The sequence below is a fragment of the Castor canadensis genome, chromosome 12 (genome assembly GCF_047511655.1).
Source record: "Castor canadensis chromosome 12, mCasCan1.hap1v2, whole genome shotgun sequence".
NCBI classification, from domain to species: Eukaryota; Metazoa; Chordata; class Mammalia; order Rodentia; family Castoridae; genus Castor; species Castor canadensis.
Window position 1 is genome coordinate 83294538 of NC_133397.1, and position 23362 is coordinate 83317899.

The 23362-nt window shown below is 46.7% G+C and overlaps 1 protein-coding gene across 1 annotated transcript; it reads left to right on the top strand.

Moving 5' to 3' along the window:
• Nucleotides 1–14037: 14037 nt before the first annotated feature.
• Nucleotides 14038–22303, top strand: Nt5dc4 (5'-nucleotidase domain containing 4). Its single transcript, XM_020180157.2, has 16 exons — nucleotides 14038–14138; nucleotides 14736–14809; nucleotides 14904–15021; nucleotides 15094–15189; nucleotides 15441–15532; nucleotides 15637–15694; nucleotides 16892–16985; nucleotides 17205–17258; nucleotides 17488–17571; nucleotides 17871–17903; nucleotides 18519–18626; nucleotides 18892–18958; nucleotides 19074–19244; nucleotides 19981–20032; nucleotides 20441–20501; nucleotides 22057–22303. The coding sequence occupies exons 1-16, from the start codon at nucleotides 14038–14040 to the stop codon at nucleotides 22231–22233; spliced, it is 1440 nt and encodes a 479-aa protein (XP_020035746.2). The 3' UTR covers nucleotides 22234–22303.
• Nucleotides 22304–23362: the final 1059 nt, after the last annotated feature.

The following is a 23362-nucleotide window of genomic DNA, read 5'->3' on the forward strand; positions in this document are numbered from 1 at the left end:
GCCACCACATCTAACTTCACCGATTCATTTTAGCATTCAACTGTGGCTATTGCTGCAGCCAGGACCAGCAACACAATTTGTGAGGCCCAGAGAACAATGAAATGCAGAACCCTTAAAAAAAAATTGTTAGTAATTTCATGACAGTGACAGCCAAGCAGTAAGCGAAGTATGGGACTTCAATTGTTGCTGTGGGACTCCAGTGGTGATTTCTGCAGTTCCCTCATCACGTCTGCATTTGTTAGAGTGTTTCTGTAAGGAAGAGCTATCCTTCGTCCTAACTCTGTTTATCTATTTATTAAGTCATTTATTTATGTTCATATGCATTTGTGGACATTTATTTTATTCTGTGGGTTATCAGTCAATATTATTGTTACTTATTTTGCTGCTTGAATTGTTTTACTTTTTTGGACTAATCCAGGGTATTTTAATATGCCCTCATCTTTTTTATTTTAGCTTTTTTAGTACAAATGCTTGGTGCTCATTTGCATTTTCTCTTTCTCAACCCTGGAAAAAACTGCTTCTCCAAGGATCACTGACTCCTGTAGTGGAGAGTGGTGGAGAGAAACCTAGATCTGAATGCTGGGTGTGCTCTTAGCTGCAGGAGTGTTGATGCTTCTAGGTCCTCTCAGAGGATGGAGCTGGAAAATACAAACCTATGTAAACACATATATTCTGTTTTTATATCTGTCAACATATAGCTTTATAAAACTGGGTTCATACTGAAAACTCTAATACCAACCCACCTGCTTACTTGTAGCTTTTTCCTGCAAGTCATTGCTTTAAGAATATTATTATTAAGAAAAAATTCAAACATACCAAAAAGTATAACGAACATACTGTTTTAACAACTTAACAACTAGCAACATTTTGCCAATGTCATTTCATCTATCACCTAGAGGTGTTTTTTTGTTTTGTTTTGTTTTTTTGGAGTATTTTAAAACAAACCCTAGAAAACTTTTCAAATATCATTGCTTTGTAAAAATAAAAGCAGTTTCAGGTTCACAGGAAAATTGCATGTTACAGAGAGTTCCCATAAACTCTGTCCTCACTAATGCACAGTCTTCCTCACTTTTGACATACGCCACCACCCAGTTTCATTAATCTCTAGATGGATCATTTACATCTAGATAGAACACTTGCTGTTATACTTGTTAAAGCTGGTGAGCCTACACTATAATGACATGCACCCACCACTGGAGCATTCTGCAGAGTAGCTGCACCACCCCTGTCCTCTGTTCCACCTCATCCCTCTTTCCTGCTCTTTCATTGTTTTGCCTTTTCCAGAACATCATAGAGTTGGAGTCACAGCATGTAGCCTTTTCAGATTGGCTTCTTTCACTTACTTAGTCTTTTCATGATTTGGTAACTGAATAATATTCCATTGTTTGGAGGTACCACAGTTTATCCATACATTCACTGCTAATGGCTTTTTGTCAAAAAAGCTGCTATAAACATCTATGAGCAGGTTTTTGTGTAGCTGTGAGTTTTCAGTTCATTTTATTAAATATGAAAGTGTGCGTCTGCTGGATCATTCTGTAAGAATGCGTTTAGTTTTGTGAGAAACTGCCAAATTGTTTTCCAAAGTGGCTGTCCATTTTGCACTCCAGTCAGGAATAAGGGGGAACTCCCACGTCTTCATCAGCATTTGGTGTTGACAGCGGTTTGGATTTTAGTCATTTTAATAGGTGTGCCATGTAGCTCTCTCCCTTTTCTCTCCTTCGTTCCTTTGTTCCTTCCTTTTCTTCCCTGGTTGGCTGTTTTTGCACAACGTACAGCCCTGTGCTTGCCGGCAGGTCCTCTGTCACTCACGCTAGGCCCCAGTCCTTCTGCTTTAGTTTATTTTTCAGATCTGGTCTGGTTCTTTTGTCCAGGCCAGCCTAGGTCTGCAGTCCTTCTACCCTACCTCCTGAGTAGCTGGGATTACAGGCATGCATGACCATTCCTGGTGGTATCTCATTACTTTAATTGCAACTCCATAATGACATATGGTGTTGAACATCTTTTAATATGCTTACTTGCCATCAAGTAAGCATCTTGTGTCTTCTTTGATGAGGTGTCAAAGTCTTTTGCCCACTTTTAAATTGAGTTGTTCATTTTCTTACTGTTGAGTCTTAAAAGTTCTTTGAATGTTTTGGATACCAGTCTTTTATCAGATGTGTCTTTTGCAAGTATTTTCTACTAGTCTGTGGTTTTGTCTTATCATTTTCTTGACACTTTCTATATTACTAGTTTTTAATTCATCACTAAAATTCTATAGACGTGTTTTTGACCTCATGTTTAGAACCCATTTTTTCCTTGTCCTTGAGTACATGTCTTTTGGTCTGTGTCTTATTTCATTTTTTATCTGCTGTCTCACCTTCTCACTAATGAACACCTACTGTGTGCTAGTTACTGTAGATGAAGTATTAGACAAGACAGGTAAGAGCTATGCTCTCTTGAGTTGACCTGAGGGTCACATCTACTATATATGGATAAATTTTAAAAGAAATACATGCTTATTATTTTACAAAAGAGCAAAATGAAAGTGATTCTCCCTCCTCCCCTGCAGTCTCTGCAGTTAACAGGTTGGGCTGTAGACATTTAGTGGTACTATTGGGTAACCAAATCTGGGTGAGAGGATTGTCTGAGGTTGTGCAAGACATGGCTAAAGTATTTCATTGCAAACATTCTGGCACAGGTTGAGGTGCAAAAGCCAAGTCAAAGCATCTATTTCTATTCTAAAAAGTTCTATTTTCAATAGGTCTGTTGGCTGTTGCCCACTGACCTTGGAAGTACTTGAGGTTATACTTCTTGGATCCCTGACTGGGATGCTGTTATGAATAAATAATTCTACAGTCAAAGGAATTTGAGAGACATTCTCTACTGTTTTTCCCTCATAAGGACACACTGTATACAAGAGCATTGAAGCACTGAGAAGTCCTGCCACCACAAATCCTGTTTATTCCAGTGTTTGCCAAACTTAATTTAATCATGTCATCTTTGTTCCCAGGAACCCTAGTAATACCTTGATGACCTCAGGTTCTGAAGGACACATTCAGGAGCCTGGGAGCTTGTGCTAGTTCATCTAGATGTGACTCCTGCACCAAGAATTTAAACAGTCAACCAAGCAAAGTGCCCCAGAGCAGTGACTCAGAGACATGGTGTCTGGTGCAAATGTGCTGTGAACACAGCTTTTCTCCAGGACTTTTTGGGTCTTGCCAGAGTGAAGAGAAAGTCTCTAAGGATGTGAATCTTCTCTGACGAGACCCACAGCAGATTACTAAGGGTGGTAAGGCAGTCTACTCTTACCACCATCCAGGAAGGACATTCTATGTTTAACACTTCTGCTCACGTAACCTAATGACCACTGTGGGTTTTGGGTTCATTGTGTTTGTGAGTTTTTTATCACTGTAACAAAATATTTGAGATAATGAATTTATAAAGAGGGAAGATTTATTTCGGCTTACAATTTTGTAGTTTCAGTCCATGCTTGGTTGGCCTCATTTGCTTTGGGCTTGTGGCAGAGCAGTATATCATGGCAGGAAGCTGATGGTTGAGCAGAGCTATTCACCTCATGGCCAGGCCTCCAAAGGGAGGAGGAGGAAAGGGCTGGAGTGTCAATATCCCCTTCCAGAATGTGTCCTCAATGACTTGAAGACTTCCCATTAGGCCCCATCTCTTAAAGGTCCTTCACTTCCCAGTAGTACTTTGGGCTGGGGACCAAGCCTTTAACACGTGGATCTTTGGAGGACATTTATCCAGACCAAACCGTAGCTTATCTAGACTTAAGTTTGTTTTGAGCTACAAATTCCATGCCTTCTAGAATCAGATTTCTACTGTCTCCCTTGGGACTACATCCTCATGTTATCTTTGACTTTACCACCCTGTTATTTGTATCTGGATGGCAAATGGCAGCTCTTTAGATTTCTGCACAGTAACCTGCTCACTTAGCCATGAGGCAGAAGAAGGCTATACTGAGGATTCAGAGTAGAGTGGTGATGTGAGGATGACAGAGGAGGGGGTCTCGCCATCAAATGGCATGGCAGGCAGCCCATTTATAAACTGCACTTTCTTGGGGGCACCACTGGCTTTGGTGTCATTCAATCCTGGCTTCCTTTGTCATGTTGACGCTCTCTCTGCCATTCCTTTTCTTCCCTTCTTCCCACCTCCCTCACAGGGGTGAGACAACTGGCTCACACAAGAAGAGTTCAGCTCTATCTCTCCATCTCACCCTACTCTAAGGGGCTCATCTGGCACGTGGTGAGCCAGCATTTTCTGTACACCAGTATGAAGTGGCTTGGCCTATTGGAGTATGAACTTTCTTTTTGCTTTGTAATTGTTGGTATTTGTTTTTCTTGGACTGTCCAGTTCTTTTTGGAAGCTCTGCTTACTCAGGCTCTAGGTACGGGAATCAGGGCATGACCCAATGAGGGAGCAATGGAAGAAGAATAGACAGTGACACTGTGTGACAAGAGAGAGAAAGGACAATTTAATGTCTTAAAAAAATTGTGGGGCAAGCTATAAAACAGAGTGCGCAGGGGAGAGCAAGGGCCCCCCACTTCATTCCTTTACTTCTCTTTCTTAAAGTAGCCATCTCCAGATTTCTTACTGATCTTTTGGGAAATATTTTATGCACATATAAGCATAAAAGTATATATATATTTTACCTTTTGAAAAATAAGTGGCAACCTGTTTTATATGTTTGTGTGTGTGTGTGTGTGTGTATGCATGCATTTACCTTTGCTTTTATAAAATTTAACAGTATTCTTCACTATTTTTGTTGAGACCACTTGTAAATATATGTTCATAAATGCATGTACATACATTCATGTATTTTCTTGCTTTTTTTCCTTTTCATTTCTTTATTTCTCCTTCCTTCCTTCTTTCCTTCTTTCCTTCCTTCCATCTTTCTTTTTTGAGGCAGGTCTCACTATGTAGCTCAAGCTGGCCTCAAACTCCCAATTTTCTTTCTTCAGCCTCTCAAGTGCTGGAATATAGCATCATCAGATCTGACTCACATGTATTTTCTCTTAGTTTTTTCCTGTTTCCATCTCCTATCCTCAACAGAGGAAAGGAGCCACACTGGGAGCACAGAAGCTGAGGAGCACTCCAGGACAGTGACGAGGGGGCAGAGATGGATGTCTTGGTATACAGGCCCTCTTTTAAAAAATGTTTAACTTGGAAATTAACTCAAGTTTATGAGAGGTTATAAAATAAAAAATTCCTTATAACCTTTACCAAGATTTACCTATTGCTAACAGTTTGTTCCATTTGATTCACCAGACACTGGAGAAGGCTTCTAGGGCATGGAATTTTCCAGAATGAAGAAGAATCATATTGTCAAACATTTCTGATGTCAGGTTTAGAATGGGGATGTGATGGTGATCACTAAGCATTGTTTCTGACAGTTCATAGCTGTGGTTGACTGTGTTCTTATTCCCAGCTATTGATAGTCCATTCTGTAAGAGCATTCTGTATGCCCCCTCTCACAACTTCATGTGACTTGCAGGACCTCCCTGCAATGGGCGTGTACTCCTTCCTCTTATAGGTGGCCAACTTTGCCACATGAGCTCCTTGAACCAATGGGAAGAGAGCAGAGTGATGCGTGTCTCATCCAAGTCAAGCTTTAAGGGCTAGTGTGGGCTTCTATTTTGTGTCTTTGACCTTGACTATAAGAAGGGATATAGGGCCTGGGCTGTTACTTCAGTTTAGACCTCTGATTAAGAAGACATGCAATAAAAGTCACAGATGACTTATGTCATATGGGTAAAATGGATGAGAAACAAATTTTACTTATGATAATCCCCTAAAACTCTGGGATTGTTTGTTATACCAGCCTAATTCTATGAAAGCTAACTAACGCTGGGAAAAGTTTTGGGCTATGCTTGGTCACAAAGTCCCAAAGGCCTCCGAGCAATGGGTTACTTGCTAATAGTGGCCTCTGTATTTGAGCTGGCTTCACCATTAGCTGATAAAAGCTCTGGCTGTTATTACAGGTAGTTCCCTGGGCACTACAATACTCTCACTTTAGGAGAGGCAGTGCCAATTGCTGGGAACTTTCAGAAAACCATTTGAGAATGTGTAACAAGTGTCCTAAAGAATCTTTACTTCTAAAATCTAGCTTAAGAGCAGGGAGATTCATCACTGAGTTATTTGAAAACTAGAAACCACTTTAATGCCCCATCAAGGGAAATATTTTATACATTATTCTATATGACAGATATTATGAAATCATTAAAATAAAGTAGCTGAATATATAATGACATGGGGGAGATGTTTGCATTTTAATACTTAGTGAAATAAACAACATACAGAAATATCTATCTACCTATCTATATCCATACATGACAGTTTAAATTTCTATAATGAATTTGGGATTATGTAGTCTATAATTTTGTAATTTTCTTTTACTTACATTATGTGAATAAGCATTTTCCTTCAGTTGTCAACTGTGTAAATAAGTATAAAAAGATCAGGAGGAAATAAAAACAGTGGTTCCAGCTGGTTAACATTTTCTGTACTTTCTATTTTTCCTGAACACTCTATGATGAATATGTACTACTTTTACAATAATTAGAAATAAGTAAATGCTATTTAAAAGTAAGAATCATTCCAGTCACCTCTAGGGCTGTGCCTCTGTGCAGTGGCTGTCCAGGGGCCGTAAGTGGGACTCCTGGTCTAAGAATAAGCCTGTGTGTTTAACTAGGTCATTCTCCTGCCGACCTAGAATTTGTGCACAGGGCTTAGCCTGTGCTGCCCAGAACCCAGGGAGACGCACCTTGCAGGTCCTCTGAGGCTGTTGTGGGCAGGTGCTCACTATGCTTCTGCCTGCCTTTAGCTTGGTGTGAATTTGAGAAATTTGCCAACTGTCACCCCAATGGAGCTGCCATCCTCATGCTGCTCTAACAAGCCTTCTTTAAAAATCAATTTAGACATGTCTGGTTTTTGGAGGGAAAACGAAGGCTTATAAAGATTTTAACCACTTAGAGATGACAGCAATTTATAAAAATTATAATTTTGCGGTGCCAGGCACTTGTTGTTCATTGTTCCCTGTGGTTTTCCTGGTATGTCCTGAGTCACATGTGTTTAGGCCCTGGAGTGGCTGGTGAGCAGGTGGTGAGGGGAGGGGAATTCGCAGAAGTTGAATTTGCATGAGTACCAGAAGAGCTTCATCCCAAGGGGAAAAGGAGCCTGTATAGCCAGCTTGGCCCTAGAGGAAGGCCTTGGATGTAGACGGTAGTTGTACTTTCTGGTCTATTCCTCTTATACGCTGTTTCACTCAAATCGTTTTCTTTTGTTTTGGCAGGTGACACTGGGGTTTGAACTCAGAGCCTCATACTTGCTAGGCAGGTGCTGTTACTGCTCGAGCCTTTTTTTGTGATGGGTTTTTTTCGAGATAGGGTCTTAAGAACTATTTGCCTGGGGTTGGCTTCAACTGCAATCCTCCTGATCTCTGCTAGGATTACAGGTGTAAGCCACAGTGCCTGGCGTGTTTCATTCAAATCTTTATTCAGCTTGGCCCTTGTCAGAATATACAGCAAGGTGTGTGTACATGTGCGTGAGCATCCACAGACTTGGTGGAGGAAGCTGAAAGGGAGTTGGGGACAGAATTGGGGACAGTCAGGAAAAAGACAGCTGGGACTGCAACCTCATAGGAACACAGCCTGTGAAAAAAATACTGTAGTGCTCGCCATGTTAAAAAATAGTTGTGCATAGCTGTTTTATAATCACCCATGTAAACTATTGAGTGACCTCCATGTCCATGGAGCACCCCATTCCCTTCATTCCCATCTTTATCACTCTCCTTTGGCTCTGCTTCGCTCCACAGCACAGGAAGACACCTTCAACTGTCATCTCCTAGACAGTTCCATACCTGAGGCCTTAAATTCTATCATTGTTAATTCTTTTTAGTTGAGGTATAATTTACATACAGTAAAGTACATAAATTCTGTGTCTAATATTATTTCAGCAGTATTCACCCATGTTATTAAAGGTAACATAGAGTTCATTTTTCTTTATTCTAATGCTTTGTCCATTCTGATGCTGATGGACATTTGGGTTGCTTCAGTTGGGAATGATTTTGAACAAAGATGCCATGAATTTCCTACATATGTCTCTTTTTAACCCTTTAACCCTCTTCCTTTAGCCTCTTGGCTACTCATAGAGACCTCCAGTCCTATGGACCTGCCATGTTTCTTGCTTATCAGTCTGGCTACTGCCTGGTCTCATTTCTTTCTTGGCCATGACTCCTGCAAGGGCATGCTCTCATGGGCTGCTTCTGCTTCCCTGTCCTCTACTTCCCCTTCTCATCACTGATGTCCCACTGTTGCTAAATGCAGGGGACATCTGGGCTTTCTACTACTTGGTCTTTCTGCAGCGATTGCCTCTGTCTCTGGGGGATCTGGACAGTCTTTCTCCTACTCTCCTGCTCCTTTGCCTTCCCCCCTCCTCCAGCCTCCTTTGCTAGCTCCTCTCCTGTCCCCACCCCTACCCTGTCATTCCTAGCTCCTCCGCTCCTACTGCCAGGTCTTTAGCTGCTATATGTGCTAAACATCCCTCATCATCAGTCCTTAGATCCCAAAACCAAGAGGATTTTCCAGGCCCATTTGGTGGCAAGCCCTGATCAGACCTGACATGAGGTTCCTTACTGCCTTTATGCACCCACTCCGTGTGAATGAATATTCATTCACCGGCTGCAGGAATGTCAGTGTGTTTGAATATGGGCTGCTGCCTTGGACCCCACCATGGGTGTGCTCATGCATATGCACAATAAATCATATGCTGCTCTTATACTTAGAAAATATTGAATTCTAAAGTGTATCTGGTGCCAAAGCTTCAAATTAAAGATCACAGACCTGAATCTAACAAATGTGCTCTGGCCTCAGCCTCTCCAGCTTATGAATGGTGGTGTTTACCCTCTCAACAGCCCCTTCCTTGGAAACTATGAGTGAGAGTTGCCAAGAAGTGACTGCAGTCACTGTAGCTCAGGCAGGAGCTGTGGCAGCCTGAATGAGTGGGCAGTGTGGAAAGGCAGCAGGCCAGAGAGTCAGGACTTGGGGAGTCTGCAGATGGGATGCTGAGGAGACAAATCTGGGGTGACCAACCCAGAGACTGGCAGGAAGAAACCCTGTGAAAGGGAAGAGTTAAATGCAGGATAGCTCATGAAAAGGCATTTACCAAATCAGTGTCTCTCTAGAGAAGAGTGAATCTATTATTTTTAAATCATTAGACATACATATGTAGCTTTTTTTCACTTCATGGGACCTGGAGGTTGCACAGCAGGGGCCTCTTTGAAGGGCCTCCTCTAGAAGTCTGAGACAGAATTCCTGCTGCCCCCAAAGTAAGCCACAGCCATGTTTAGTAACCTGGAGAAGAGCTAGCCTTGGAAGCCCTTCCCTTTCACTCTTTCCTCTGGAAGTATGTTGTTTACCTCCCTTCTTAGGCTGTGACCTCCAGAAAGGACAAGTAACACATCTCACTCATGGTTTTGAATCCAGCTTTCTTGCACCAGGTGGGTGCAAGCAGATGCTTAATAAATGATGCTCACTACCATGACCTATGTGTAGGAAGCAAGGGACACATGCAGTATCTCTGACTCCCCCACAGCTTCCTTTTACCCCAGAACCCTCTGCTCTGGCCTATGCTCATCTTGCCTGGACCCTGGGGTATACTACACATCCCCTCCTCACTCTTTTTGCAGTCCTGGGGATTGAACCCAGGGCCTCACACATACTAGACAAGTGCTCTACCACTGAACTACACCCCAGCTCTGTTCCTGACCCCTGCGGTTGCAGTAAGGGGAGTAAAGGGTGTCTGTTGGGTAGGTCCCAGCCTTGGCACTCAAGCCCTCCTCTGGCTAGGTATCAATGGAACCGAGTAGATGTTCTGTGGTCTGAAATGTTTTTCTTTCCCACCCCAGATCTTGCCTCAGGCTCTCTTTAGTTCCTTGCCCGCTCCCTACCTGGCTAGAGCCTTCAATTGGCTAGACCCTGATATATCCCTCAGGGACAGGGCACAGCTTACTTCAAAGCCTCCTGTACCCTCCACTGCACGCGGTCCTCAGACTCTTCTCTGGGGCTCCCTGATCGGCAGAGCTGCTCAGCTACTCAGCTGTGGGCCCCAGTGGTTTTCCAGTTATGGGTAAATGAGGTTTCACCTTGTCAGGGGCCAGCTTCAGTTAAAAGAGGAGCCCTGAACCTTGTTTTGATGACATGCTAGGAGGGAGGGGTCATCTGTACTTTCTTAGGACAGTCAGGATGTGGTGCCATCCTTGTCCTCTGCTCCCTTCCCAGTCCTTCTCAGAGTCATTGGCCCCCAACAGCTCCAGCCTGAGCTCAGGATTCAGACTGACACACCTCCCTGCACATTCACACACAACCCAGCAAGATGTACTCACACATACGTACAGACCTGCACCTCCATAATTACATATGCATTTATACTCCAATAACAAACTCCCAGCAACTTCCACTGTTTGGAAGAAAGGAGATAAAAGTTCTTGGGAGTTTCCTAACCTCTAACCCTAAATTTCTCTTCCATGACTGCCATGCAGGGAGGAGGTCAGCCTTTGCCCTGGGAGGGGTATAATTGTTTCTGGGACATAGTGCTCTATGGCCTTGACTCAGCCCCAGGCCCTTCCCAGCAAGTGGAATCTACCTTCCGGTCATCCTTTGGTCACACACAGTTCCTTCCCATTTACTCCAGGATATGTCCTTTGGCAGTGTGGCCACATCAGAGGAAGGAAGGCCACTGAGGCCAGGATCCTGGCTGGGATCTGATAGCTTGGCTATTGCCCTAGAGGCAGGCGCTGTCCTTTGGTGTCCCTTGCAGTCCATTTATTTTCTGCTTTTCAGCACCAGGCTTATTGCTAGTTATGTGAAATTCTTTTCTCCTCCAAACTAATAAAAATCCTACATTTCCTTAGAGACCTCATCTAAGATTCTGTTAAAAAAAGACTTCCTGGTGTACTGCTTGGCGTTCCTGCCTCAACCTCCCTGTACCAGCCGCATCTGTGTGAAGAGGCCCTATGAACTGATTCTGGGGCATGTTCCTGACCACCTCAAAGGGTTTCTCCAAGCTCAAGAGGATAGAAGCCCCTTCTAGGCCCAGGATATGGGTCCTATGCTGCTAGAGCTGCCATAGATAAGCTTGGGTTGATGTGTCTGTGGTGATAGCCGTGACCTGCACCTGGCCCCCGCCTCACTAGGTACTTCTGTTCTAGTCACCTGGGTATAGGCGACCAGTTGTACAAAGCCATTGGATGCTTGACCTTGATACTTCTTAAACAGACTCATTTGTAAACAGACACTTGTAGGTGGGAGATTCAAGAGGCATGCTGATGGGTTGGTCCTGTTTCCATCTCCTGCCCTCAACAGAGGAGAGGAGCCACACTGGGAACACAGAAGCTGAGGAGCACTCCAGGACAGTGACGAGGGGGCAGAGGTGGATGTCTTGGCACATAGGCCCTCTTTTAAAAAACGTTTAACTTGGAAATAATGTCAAGTTTATGAGAAGTTATAAAATAAAAAATTCCTTATACCCTTTACCAAGATTTACCTATTGCTAACAGTTTGTTCCATTTGATTCACTATCTATCTCCTACTCTTTACGTGCACACATATGTATAAATTTATGTAGGTGTGTGTATATGAATGGTTGCTCTTCCTGAACCATTCAAAGGTAAGTGACTCCTGTTTTGACCTTTACCCTAAATCCTTCAGTGAGTATTTCCCAAGAACAGGGAAATTTTCTTACGTTACCACAGTGTAGTCACCCACTTCCTAGTTTTACATTGAGACAGTACGTTCCTTAACCTAGCACTCATGTTCCAGTTGTATTTGCAGAATGAACTACGTCCTTAGCGCTCCATGTCCCTGCAGTAGGAGTCAGAATAGGATCAGATTCATTCATTTGTTGTGGCTCTTTAGCCTCCTTTAATCTGGAACATTTCCTCAGCCTTCTTTTTTCTTTTGTGTCATTAAGAAGACAAGAGACTTTTGTGAGGAGGTTTTGCCTGGTGTTTAAGATTAAAGACACTGGTATCCAGCTGCCTGGGCTCAGTCCTGCTCTGCCATTCACTAGCTTTGTAAGAGCAGGCAAGTTGCTTAACACTTCAGTGCCTCATCTAATCATCTGTGAATTCAGAATGGCAATGGGCCTACCTTGTGAGGTGGTTAAAAGGCTTAGCATATGGTAAAAGCAGGGGAGATAGTCATGATGATAACATCATAACAAATCTCCTTTTTCTGAAGGGGCTCTAAGTGCAGTGAGCCCTTGAACCTATAGCCATGGCTGAGAGTCAAGGCCAAGGAGGGTCCTATAATGACAGCTCATGGTCCTGGCTGATGGGCCTTCATTTAGTCAAGGGGAATCTGAGGGCTGGACAAGCAGCTGTATCCTAAGATGGTAGTGGAGACCATCCCTGTTGAAGACCCAGTGGGACATGGCCACTACAACATGAGGAGGTGCTAGGCACTGCGGCTGTGCCAGTGCAGGTCACACCAAGACCCATCAAGCAATGTCCTTCTCAACTACCAGTATGGCCAACTTACATTGTTTAGTCAACCCTAGGAGATGGTGGGGAAGGGGAGAGTGACCTGGGAAACACTGAAGTGACATAGTGTACCTGAGTGTCAATGGGTGGCTTTCCTGCCTTCTGGTGCAAAGGGAGGTCCAGAGAAATTCCAAGATCAGTTATAGGAAAAGCAGTTTGCACTTTTGCACACTCATTGGGTTATTTCCTGAAGAGCTTCTCAGTGACTTCCCATGACCAGATATTCCTCCTCTCTTTTCTGACCTAAAGGAGAACCATGCAATGTGGGAAAGGGTGCTCAAAGGACAACCATGAGATGAGCAGGTGACACAGAATCATAGGGTAAGAAGTCCAGAAAGTCTCTGGACTTCTGAAGCTTGATTCTCTTCTGACTTCCTTAATAAACGTTACCTTATACAGCCTGCCATCCTTCTCTCCATGCACACACGAACCCATTATTCATCACCTATCCCTCACCCATCCATCTATCCATCCCTGCATACACAAACCCAGTCATCCTCCCTCTAACATATATGAATCCGTCACTCATGCATACATCCAATAAGAGATCACTTCTGCTGCACGCTCCATACCTTTGCCTCACCATCCTAATTGTGGCTCATTTTGCATTGTCAAGGAAGGAGTTATTCTGCAAACATGCTTTTTTTCTCTCAGAGAACTTAAAAAAAATTCATTTAAAAGTGCCTAACTTTATTTAGACCAGCCGTTTTGGAAAGAAATTTCCTAAAACAAATCATAAACCTGCTTTCCTTTTTAAAAGAGGACATGCCACCTCATCTAAGTGTTTCTGGATGGAAATCACTGCTTTGCACTAAAAGCAATGGTCTGGATCTTCAGGGCTATTTATACCTCTACTCTTGATGGCTCCAGTTCTGTTTTGTTTTGGTGGTACTGGGGTTGAACTCAGGGCTTCATGCTTGCTATGCAGGTATTCTACCACTTGCCTCCAGTCCCCCAGTTCTGCTTTTTGATACTTTCTTTTGTATCCTCTTTTCTCTGATTCTGGAATAGAGTCATCTGCCACTTCTTACAACTCTTGGCATGCTTCTTCTTTAAATATCCTTGAGCTGGGAGATTGGTTAACAAAATGTGTTAGAATTGTGTGTAAAGCAAGAGGCCCGAGTTCTTGATGCATTTATCAAAGGCTCTTATTTTTAAAGCACACAGTCCCTGCCTTTCTAATTCCTATGTTTGCCTCAACTTTCTAAGCAGTTGAGGTCCTTGGATGTGCAAATCCTAGGCATGGAGGTGGCATAGGGTAGATGAACTGTTCTTCCTTGATCTTTAATGCTTTCTCCCCTGAAGAAGGGAAGAGATACCAGACACTGTCCTGGCTGACTCCTCCCTCAAAAGGACCATGGGAGACGGTGGGAGCATAGGGTGGGGCCAGCTGGGTCAGCGGGGTCCCAAGTTTCTGAGGGAGAGGGGAGCAGCTGGGCCACACTGATAGTGTGCAGGGGGCTGGGGAAGGGACTGTTGACTCTTCCTCACTGAGTGGTGTGGCGATGGCCAGTGTGGATGAGCCACGGGAGTCCAGCAGGGAGCCTGGCCAGGACTCTGAGGACATGGTTTCTTCCCAAGGCGTGGTGCATGACTGGCACCAGAGGTGAGGTGGCTGTTGAGGTAGGGGTGGGGGATTCAGCCTGCAATAGCCCACATGAAGCAGCAACACATGGTAACTCCTTTCAGTACACAGATAGGCACCTGCACTCACAAGGGTCACCTTTGTACAGATATCTATTGTCTGGTGGGAACAGTGACATAGACATTCCAGTAGGGGGCTCCTTCCACTTTCTTTCCTCCCATAAAGATCTCTCACCTTTATTTCTGGCAAGGGAGACATGTACTACCAATTGTGGCAAATACATCTCAACTTGGACAGTGACCCCACTTCAGAAAATGGCAGCCTTCCATGTTTAACAATTGAACACCTTCATTCCCAGGGATGGATGTGTTAACTTTCTCACCTGGCGAAACAGAGAGCCACCAACTGTGTGCATACACTTGGACACATGCTTTCACACACATTGGAGGGTGTGAGGAGACCGAACAGGGCCCAGACAAGTCCCTGGATGGGCCTGACCCCCTCCCTGTTATTTCTGCAGATGCAGGGGTGCTCTGCCTCTCTGTTGGGCTCCCACTGTCAAGGGTCAGGGTCTTGGACTTTCAGGGGCTGAGTCCAGCTCTCTTCTTCCCTCCCCAGGATTTTTGTTAACCGCAGCCTGGCACTGGGGAAGATTCGTTGCTTTGGCTTCGACATGGACTATACTCTGGCTGGTAGGAGGCTGGAGCACAGGGTCTTTGGGGCTGTAGGAACAAGGCACGGGCAACCAGAAACCAACCAGCTTGGATCTTCCTGGCCTCCCTGCAGCCTACAAGTCCCCAGCCTATGAGGCGCTGGCCTTTGAGATGCTGTTGGAGCGCCTGGTGTGTGTTGGGTACCCGCACGAGATCCTGAGTTACACCTATGACCCCACCTTCCCTACCAGGTGTGCTTTCTGGACTGGTGGGATGCTGCAGTCGCCCCGAGATCCCCACTCACAGCCCCATGCTCTCTCCAGGGGGCTGCTGTTTGATGTGCTCTATGGAAACCTGTTGAAGGTGGATGCTCATGGAAATGTGCTGCTAGATGCCCATGGTTTCACCTTCCTCTCAGAGTAAGGGACAAGGGGGTGGGAGAGGGTAGAAGGCAAGAGCTAGGGAATGCAGCTCCACATACTGAAGAAAGTGTGGGGGAACGGGGGAACTGAGGGAGGGAGGAGTGACTCAGGCACACTGTAGATGCTCCACAAATGCCAGCCAGCTGGGATAGAAGGGTGGGTGGAAGTGAAAGGAATAGCCAAGCCTAGACAGGACTTTGGAGGCATTGGGGGGAGGACATTGGCTGTGCCCAGCCTCCTCCTCCCAGGCCAGAGATCTGGAGCTTCTACCCCAGCAAGTTCATTCAGAGGGATGACCTGCAGCGGTTCCACATCCTCAACACGCTCTTCAATCTGCCTGGTGAGGGCTGGATGGAGGGTGTGGGAAGGTTCTTGGCACAGCTCTGGCCTGGGGTCAGCTGCTGGGCTTCCTGGGCCAGTGACTGACCGACCTCTCTATTCCAGAAGCCTACCTCTATGCCTGTCTGGTGGACTACTTCTCTAACTGCTCCAGATACACCAAGTATGTCCCATACTCTGCCCAGCTGTGGGGAGACTAATACAATGCTGCAGCTGCCCAAGAGCCAAACTCCAAAGAGGAGACCACACTCCCGGGCAGAGGTTCCTCCTGAGGGCTTATTTATTTATTTATTTATTTATTTATTTTTAAATTTTTTTTTTCATTTTTCTTTTATTATTCATATGTGCATACAAGGATTGGTTCATTTCTCCCCACTGCCCCCACCCCCTCCCTTACCACCCACTCCGCCCCTCCCTCCCCCCCCCATACCCAGCAGAAACTATTTTGCCCTTATTTCTAATTTTGTTGTAGAGAGAGTATAAGCAATAATAGGAAGGAACAAGAGTTTTTGCTGGTTGAGATAAGGATAGCTATACAGGGCATTGACTCACATTGATTTCCTGTGCGTGGGTGTTACCTTCTAGGTTAATTCTTTTTGATCTAACCTTTTCTCTAGTTCCTGGTCCCCTTTTCCTATTGGCCTCAGTTGCTTTAAGGTATCTGCTTTAGTTTCTCTGCGTTAAGGGCAACAAATGCTAGCTAGTTTTTTAGGTGTCTTACCTATCCTCACCCCTCCCTTGTGTGCTCTCACTTTTATCATGTGCTCATAGTCCAATCCCCTTGTTGTGTTTGCCCTTGATCTAATGTCCACATATGAGGGAGAACATACGATTTTTGGTTTTTTGAGCCAGGCTAACCTCACTCAGAATGATGTTCTCCAATTCCATCCATTTACCAGCGAATGATAACATTTCGTTCTTCTTCATGGCTGCATAAAATTCCATTGTGTATAGATACCACATTTTCTTAATCCATTCGTCAGTGGTGGGGCATCTTGGCTGTTTCCATAACTTGGCTATTGTGAATAGTGCTGCAATAAACATGGATGTGCAGGTGCCTCTGGAGTAACAGTCTTTTGGGTATATCCCCAAGAGTGGTATTGCTGGATCAAATGGTAGATCGATGTCCAGCTTTTTAAGTAGCCCTCCTGAGGGCTTTGAGGGCCTCCACTGCAGGGTGGCACCCACCTCTGTAACTTGTGTTGTCCCCTAGGGTATGCTGAGTACAGGGTGACTCCCCTGTCAGAATGGCTAGGATATATGCTCTGGAAGCCCTAGTGACAGGAGAGATCACGTTCCAGGGTTGGTGGTCACTTCAGGCCCCTTATCTGCTTCCCCATTCCCTCTTGATCTCTCCCAGCTGTGACACTGGCTATCAGCATGGGAACCTCTTCATGTCCTTCCAAAGCCTCTTCCAGGATGTGACTGAAGCCATGAATAATGTCCACCAGTCGGTGAGTGGCCCAGGGTTCCAGGACCCTTGGCCTCTCTGCCCTCAGTGCTCCTGGGCAACTTCCAGTCCTCCAGTTGATATAGAGCTTCCACCCCTCTTCCTACTGAGAACTGTGGTCTGGACTCCCCTTACCACACCCACCAGTTGGATGCAGACATGTGTACAGATGAGCACACACACATGCACACCCATGCACATACAGCTCTGTTCCCTCTTGCAGGGCTGTCTCAAGGAGAAGACCCTGGAGAACTTGGAGAAATATGTGGAGAAGGATGTGAGTAGCCATAGATCAGAGCTATGACTGTCTCTTCTCTGGTCCTTTCCCTCAAGGTTACCCAGACACTTGGCTCCCTGGCACTGCTCAGGGCCTTCCCTCCTGGCTTGGAGCCCACCTTCTCTGGAGGCTGGGCTGAGAGTGGTTCCCAGGGACTGAAACCCAAGAAGGAGATCCCAGTGGCAGTTCTGAGAGGTTGGGAATCACTATTACTGCTTCTTTGTCCCAGGTACGAATCCCTATCCTGCTGAGCAAGATGAAGGAGGTTGGGAAAGTGTTTTTGGCTACCAACAGCAGCTACAACTACACTGATGTGAGTCTGCACATGGAGGGGCAGGGCCCTCTGCTTGGCTTCTAGTCCCAGGGGACACTGAGGCATTGTAGGAAATAACGAAGGGATGAAGAGGAGCAAAGACCTTCCTATCCTCACCACCTGGCTGGCCTCTTGGGCTCCATTTCTTGGTCTCTCAAGCCCTCAGTGAAATGGACAATGTTTCCACTATCTTGTTCCTATGGCACTAGGAGGGAAGATAGTGGGGTGAGGGCAGAGGCAGGCAGTGACTCCCTAGCCCAGCCCCAGTTCTGTGACCAACTCCTGCCTATCTCTGCCAGGCCATCATGACTTACCTGTTTGACACTGGTGAGGCAAGTATCTCGTCCAGTCTGGGGAAACTGTACAAAGGGCAGGGAGGGTCAGTTTCTCCCATGTCCAGTCCTCCCTCAAGGAAGAACCAAGCATGTGAGTGAACCTCTAGGCCTTTTTTGCTGGAGCTGCTGAGTGGGTGAGGCAAGATCCCTAAGAAGACCTTCAGGAGGCAGTCAGATGTTTGGGGAGAGGTGGGATGGGGTGAGAAGGGGGTGAGATAAGGCATGGCAGGCCCAGGGGATGGGGATGTTGTGATAGGCCCTGGGCTGTGGATGTGACCAGGTGTTGCTGGGTGGATGAGTGTGGTCCTAGCCTGGTGACTGTGCTTATGTCACACGTCCCTGATCGTGACATGCACTGTGAGGAGCTCTGGAGGGTGACCTAAGTGTGCACGATGCCAACACCCACCTGTTGAGCACATAGTGCACAGCTTGGTTGGAGAGACTGGAAAGCAAGACCTCCTGGTTCCAAGGTCCAGGGATGTCTTATCCGACTGGGAGGCTGTCAGGGAGGGGGCAGGCTGTGACAGGAGCCTGCTGTGGCAGGACCAGACTTCCCAGGCTGGGTGTGCCCCATGTTCCTGCACATGCACGCCCCCTCACCCCATCCCACAGGCTGAGGCCTCAGCCAGGCCCTGGAGGTCCTACTTTGACCTGATTGTGGTAGACACGCAGAAGCCCCGCTTCTTTGCAGAGGGGACAGTCCTGAGACAGGTCAACACGGTAATTGCCTGTGCTAAGTCCCATTCTCCTTGACTCATAGTTGGTGGAGGGGAGACTTCTTGCCCTTAGACTTGACCTGCATGTGGCTATAGCTGGCTCTGCTGGTATCTGTCTGTGGAGAAAGAGAACCAGGGGACTACTTCAGGGCCCTGTGGCATTCTTTCTCCCTTGCCCCCATGACTACTCCAGCCATTCTAGGCCCCCTTCCCTGACTAGGGAAGACATTGTGATTGTCTTGGCTTAGGGCTCCCTTCTACCCCTCCAGGACTCTGGGAAGCTCTGTGTGGGTACCTACACTGGGTCCCACCAGCACTGTGCTGTCTACTCTGGAGGTACCAGCTTCTACCTTATCCCTTTGGCTCTATGGGTGTCCACTCTCACCCAAATCCCTAACTTCCCACCAGGGCAGGAAGGTGAGAAAGTGCCTGTTCTCTCTTGGTGTGGCAGGCTCATCAGATGTGATGTGTGAGCTGCTTGGGGTGCGGGGTAAGGACATCCTGTACATTGGGGACCACATCTTTGGGGACATTGTCAAATCCAAGAAGCAGCAGGGCTGGCGGACTTGCCTGGTGGTTCCTGAGCTGTCCTGGGAGCTGGGCATCTGGGCTCGTGAGAAGGGTGAGTTGTGGGGGTCAGGACTGGGCATTCATGCTTTGGCTAGTCCCATCCCTATCTTCCCCCTTGTTCTGTGGTGGGTTTGTAGTGATCAGGAATCTATTTTATACATAAGTAGCTGAAGGTGTGGTTCAAGCAGTAGAGCACCTGCCTAGCAAGTGCAAAGCCCTGAGTTCAAACTTGGGTATTTTATACTCACGGAGGCAGACACCCAGAGAGATTAAGAGGCTTGCCCAAAGTCACACAGGTGGTAGAGGCCAAGCTGGGACTCAAATCCTCATCTTCTGACTCCAGATTCCCAAGGTGTTTCTCAGGGCTGGTTTCTTTCCTTCCTCACCTTATCCTCTTTCCTTATCTGCCCTGAGGACTTTAGTGTGCGGGAGGCACACACTTTCCACTTAGGAAGATGTGAAGCCAGCCTTAAGGTTAGGGCTTGCTGTGAGTCCAAACAATTTGGAATTTGTTCCAAAAGCTGCTAGGTTTGAGTCATGCCTTGTGACTTTGAGAAGTCACCTGACTCCCTGAATGCCCTTGCCATGTGTCCCATGGGGCTATGCTATCCCTGCTTTGCTTTAAGTGGAGTCTCACCTGACTGAAGGGGTCACAGATGTTATAGCTGGAGGAGTAAAGACCACCCCACCTCACCCCCAGCCATCTGTGGCCTGGCAGGCAAAACTGAGCAGGGCCAGTGGGTGACTCAGGCTGTCATTCACCTGTGCTGTCTGGTCTTGTGTTTCAGAGTGGTCAGAGCAGCTGAAGAGGCTGGACACACATCTCGCAGATCTGTACCAGTAAGAACCCTGGCTTTTCTGGTGGTGATGGGGTGGGAGAGGGATGGAGGGGGCAGCAGCCGTGTATAGGTCTGGCAGTGAGGTTTGGGCCAAGGTCATCAGAAAACCAAGATGATGTGTTTCAGACTGGACTTCCCTAATAAACTGGACTTTGGAATCTCACTGACCCCCTTGGGACTACTCAATTCCACGACATTCTTTCCTCCTAATCCACTGAGCATGGAGTGAGGGGTCTGCCCTCTCACTCACATGAACATGCCAAGCCACACCCTCAATGGATGCTCACAGGCATCCTCTCCACCTCCTCCCCCGCCCCCCCCCCCCCCCCCCCCCGCCCCGCACCGCCATGGGGCCCAGGGAGACCATAGTCCTCTCCTCTCCTGGGACATATGGCCATTTTTGCTCCAGGCACATGGATGGGAGCACTTGTGGGCTACAAGCCATCAACTCTACCAAGAAGGAAATTCAGGTAAGAGCTGGGTGATGAGTGAGGAGGGGATAAGCCCAGTAGGGGATGAGGGGCTATGCCTCCTGCTGCCTGCCTGGATCTGCTTTGTTTGTTTCCAATGCCAGGAGCTCAGCTAACCTGATTCTCCCTAACCTTGCTCAAGTGCCACCTGACCTTGTCCTTCAGCACCCTCTGCTGGCTGATGTTCCAAATGACGGCAGTGTGATGTTGCTGGAGAGTTGAGCCTGATTTGTGGGGTTTGCCTCCCTCTGGCCCCTCAATCTTCATCATTAACACTTCTGAGAAGTGCCTGCCTGCTGGGTTGGGTCTTCTTGTGGCCAACTAATCAGCTATGTTCAAAGTTTGAGGTCAGCTATGTTCAAAATTTGGAGAAGGTGCCTGAGAAAATGCAACTCAGGGCCAGTGAGCAGATGGGTCCTGGGAAAAAAAGAGAAAGGAAAACATTCCCATGTGGCTTTGCTGACCATCTGCCATGGATGCTGGGTGATTCTCACAGGCCAGCCAGGACTAAGGGAGTCAGACCATTTGGCAACCCTAAACCTGGCTGGGATCAATAATGAAGTTTTGGGCAGCCTTTTGCAGGTGATAAAGAATAAGGACATAAAACACAGCCATTTGAACATCCCCAGAGCCTGGCAGGTGGCTATATGGGGGTTGTCACCCTTAGTTTTCAGATGGAGAAACTGAGGCTACGAGAGAATCAGTGTGCATTTGGTTACCCTGGATGTCAGACCAGTTAGTTTTTCACACTCCAAAAGTAGGGCCTGGAGGTGGGATGGGGCCTGCTGGGAAAGCAACAGTGAGACTGGGCTATGGGCCTTGCCAAATCCTCTGTTGGGTGTGTCAGAAGATAAATGAGGCTGTGGTTTTGGTCCTAGGTGGTTAGTTTTTGGGACCAGGCAGGTCGCAGTGAGGGAAGCCCAAAGTGGGATCTGTGGCAAAGTGGAGAGCTAGCTCACCTCTGTAAGTATGGGTAGCTGCCTGCGGGAGCAGGACGTGCATCTCCTTCACTGCACGCGGGCACAGTCCTCAATCCCCAGTGAGGGAATGGATGACGGCAGGATTGTGTCCTTGCCCAGCAGGGGGTGCTTGTCCTCAGGGTGCGTAACCAGTGCCATGGACTGTGCAGGTGGAGATGGGTAGGGATCTCAATTCATGGTACTTCCCCTCTGATCAGAGGGTCACCCGGGAGCTGGACCTACGCTACAGCACCCATGGGGAGCCTGTTCCACTGTGGCTTCCACCAGACACTCTTCTCCAGCCAGCTGATGCGCTGTGCTGACCTCTACACCACCACCTGTCTCAACTTTCTGCACTTCCCACTCAGCTCGCTATTTCGGGCCGTCCCAGAACTGGTGGGTCTCTGCAGAATTTCCCTGGCCTTCTCTAACTTCCCCTGACAATGCACCCCAGGAAACCTTCCTTCCCCTGCTACCTCTTCTTGCAGCATCTTTGGGTGGGAATCTGGTAGCCATGGGCAGGGAGTCTATGCATAACTGAGGAATCCTGGGAGGCCCTTCCAGGATTCCATCTCCATCTGCCTTTGGCCCTACAGATGCCACATGAGTTGGTTGTGGAGCAAGAACGGGCTAGACTGGACTCTGCCTCCTGCTTCCTAACTTCCAGTCAGAGGGTAAGTGGCTGGGAGGTGGCCTGCTCTACTCTCCACAGCAGAGACAGGAGGAGCCACCTTGCTGTGGCTACCATGGGCAAGGGCAGTAGTGACCAATAGGGTGGCATCAATCATTGGGGACAATGGGAAATTTACAAGGGCTTTTTGTTTTATTTTCAAGTGTAGTGATTCTTGAGGACTTAAGTAGAAATACATATTATAGATTGCTTTTAATTTTTCCTTTTAGTTAGAGCATTATGCTGATTCTTAAAATTATAGATACTATTTATGAATTTTAGGGAAATTTAAATGTTTTCAAAAATAGGACATTAGGGCTGATAGAGCCATAGGTTCTGCTCAACAGGGATGAGCTGATGGTTGCCCTGCACCTTTACAGACCATGGTTGGCTGGTCCACTGTCCAAATCCATCCCCACTGGGACAGGTTGTAGGTAGGGCACGCACTATCCCTACCTGGGGCTTCGTCTATAGGAAGCCTCTATAAATACCAAGTTGCAGGTGCTCTGCTTCAGATCCTCTGACATTTGGGATGAGATTCTGCTATCATGAGTGACAACTTAACTCCTAGCTGGGGTCTGCATCCCCAAGTCCTGCTGTGGTTTTCCTATAGCTCACTTGCTAAAATGTCCATTTCATAGGTTCCCTTTAGTCACAAGGTTGTTCTTTCAACCAGTGTGTATTGAGTGCCTCCTCCTTGAGGGTAAAGTACAGAAGGAATAGTAGGCTACTTTATTCCTGCCTAGGAGAAGCTCAAAATGCAAGTGCATTCATAATCTGTAGTCAGTGGTTTGCAGCTAGTTTTCCATCTTAGTCCGCTGGAAGACTGGATACACTCCCACCAATATCAGCAGGCTCTTCTGGGGAGAAGAAGCGTTGGCTTGGTCAGTCCACGCCCTTATGCTTATCCTGACTCAGGCATTTTGACACATATTCTACCTTTGCTTGGGAGTCCCTGTGTGAGTTTGGGAATAAGGGTTGGTTCCAAAACTACTTTTCTTTGTTTCTTGTAAGGCTGAGAGGAAAGAGAGAGATGAGGACCAGGAGGAGGCTGACTAAATCCTGGACAGGAGCTGGCAACACAGGTCATCTTCTGCTGGAGATATTTTTCAGATAACAGGAAAAGTTTGGAAGGAGAAGAAAGCAAGTGTATTGAAACTGCCTAAATATAACAGATTTGGAGCTGAAGAACACTTCTTTTAGAGAGGAGGAAAGAGTACTGATCTTATCCT

Bases quoted from the DNA above. Each gene is read 5' to 3' on its own strand.
- Nt5dc4 (XM_020180157.2), top strand. From the start codon at position 14,038: ATGGCCAGTGTGGATGAGCCACGGGAGTCCAGCAGGGAGCCTGGCCAG. The intron at 18,959-19,073 runs GTACCAGCTTCT...TTGGTGTGGCAG, and splicing joins CTGTGCTGTCTACTCTGGAG to GCTCATCAGATGTGATGTGT. The intron at 20,033-20,440 runs GTAAGAACCCTG...TTTTTGCTCCAG, and splicing joins CATCTCGCAGATCTGTACCA to GCACATGGATGGGAGCACTT.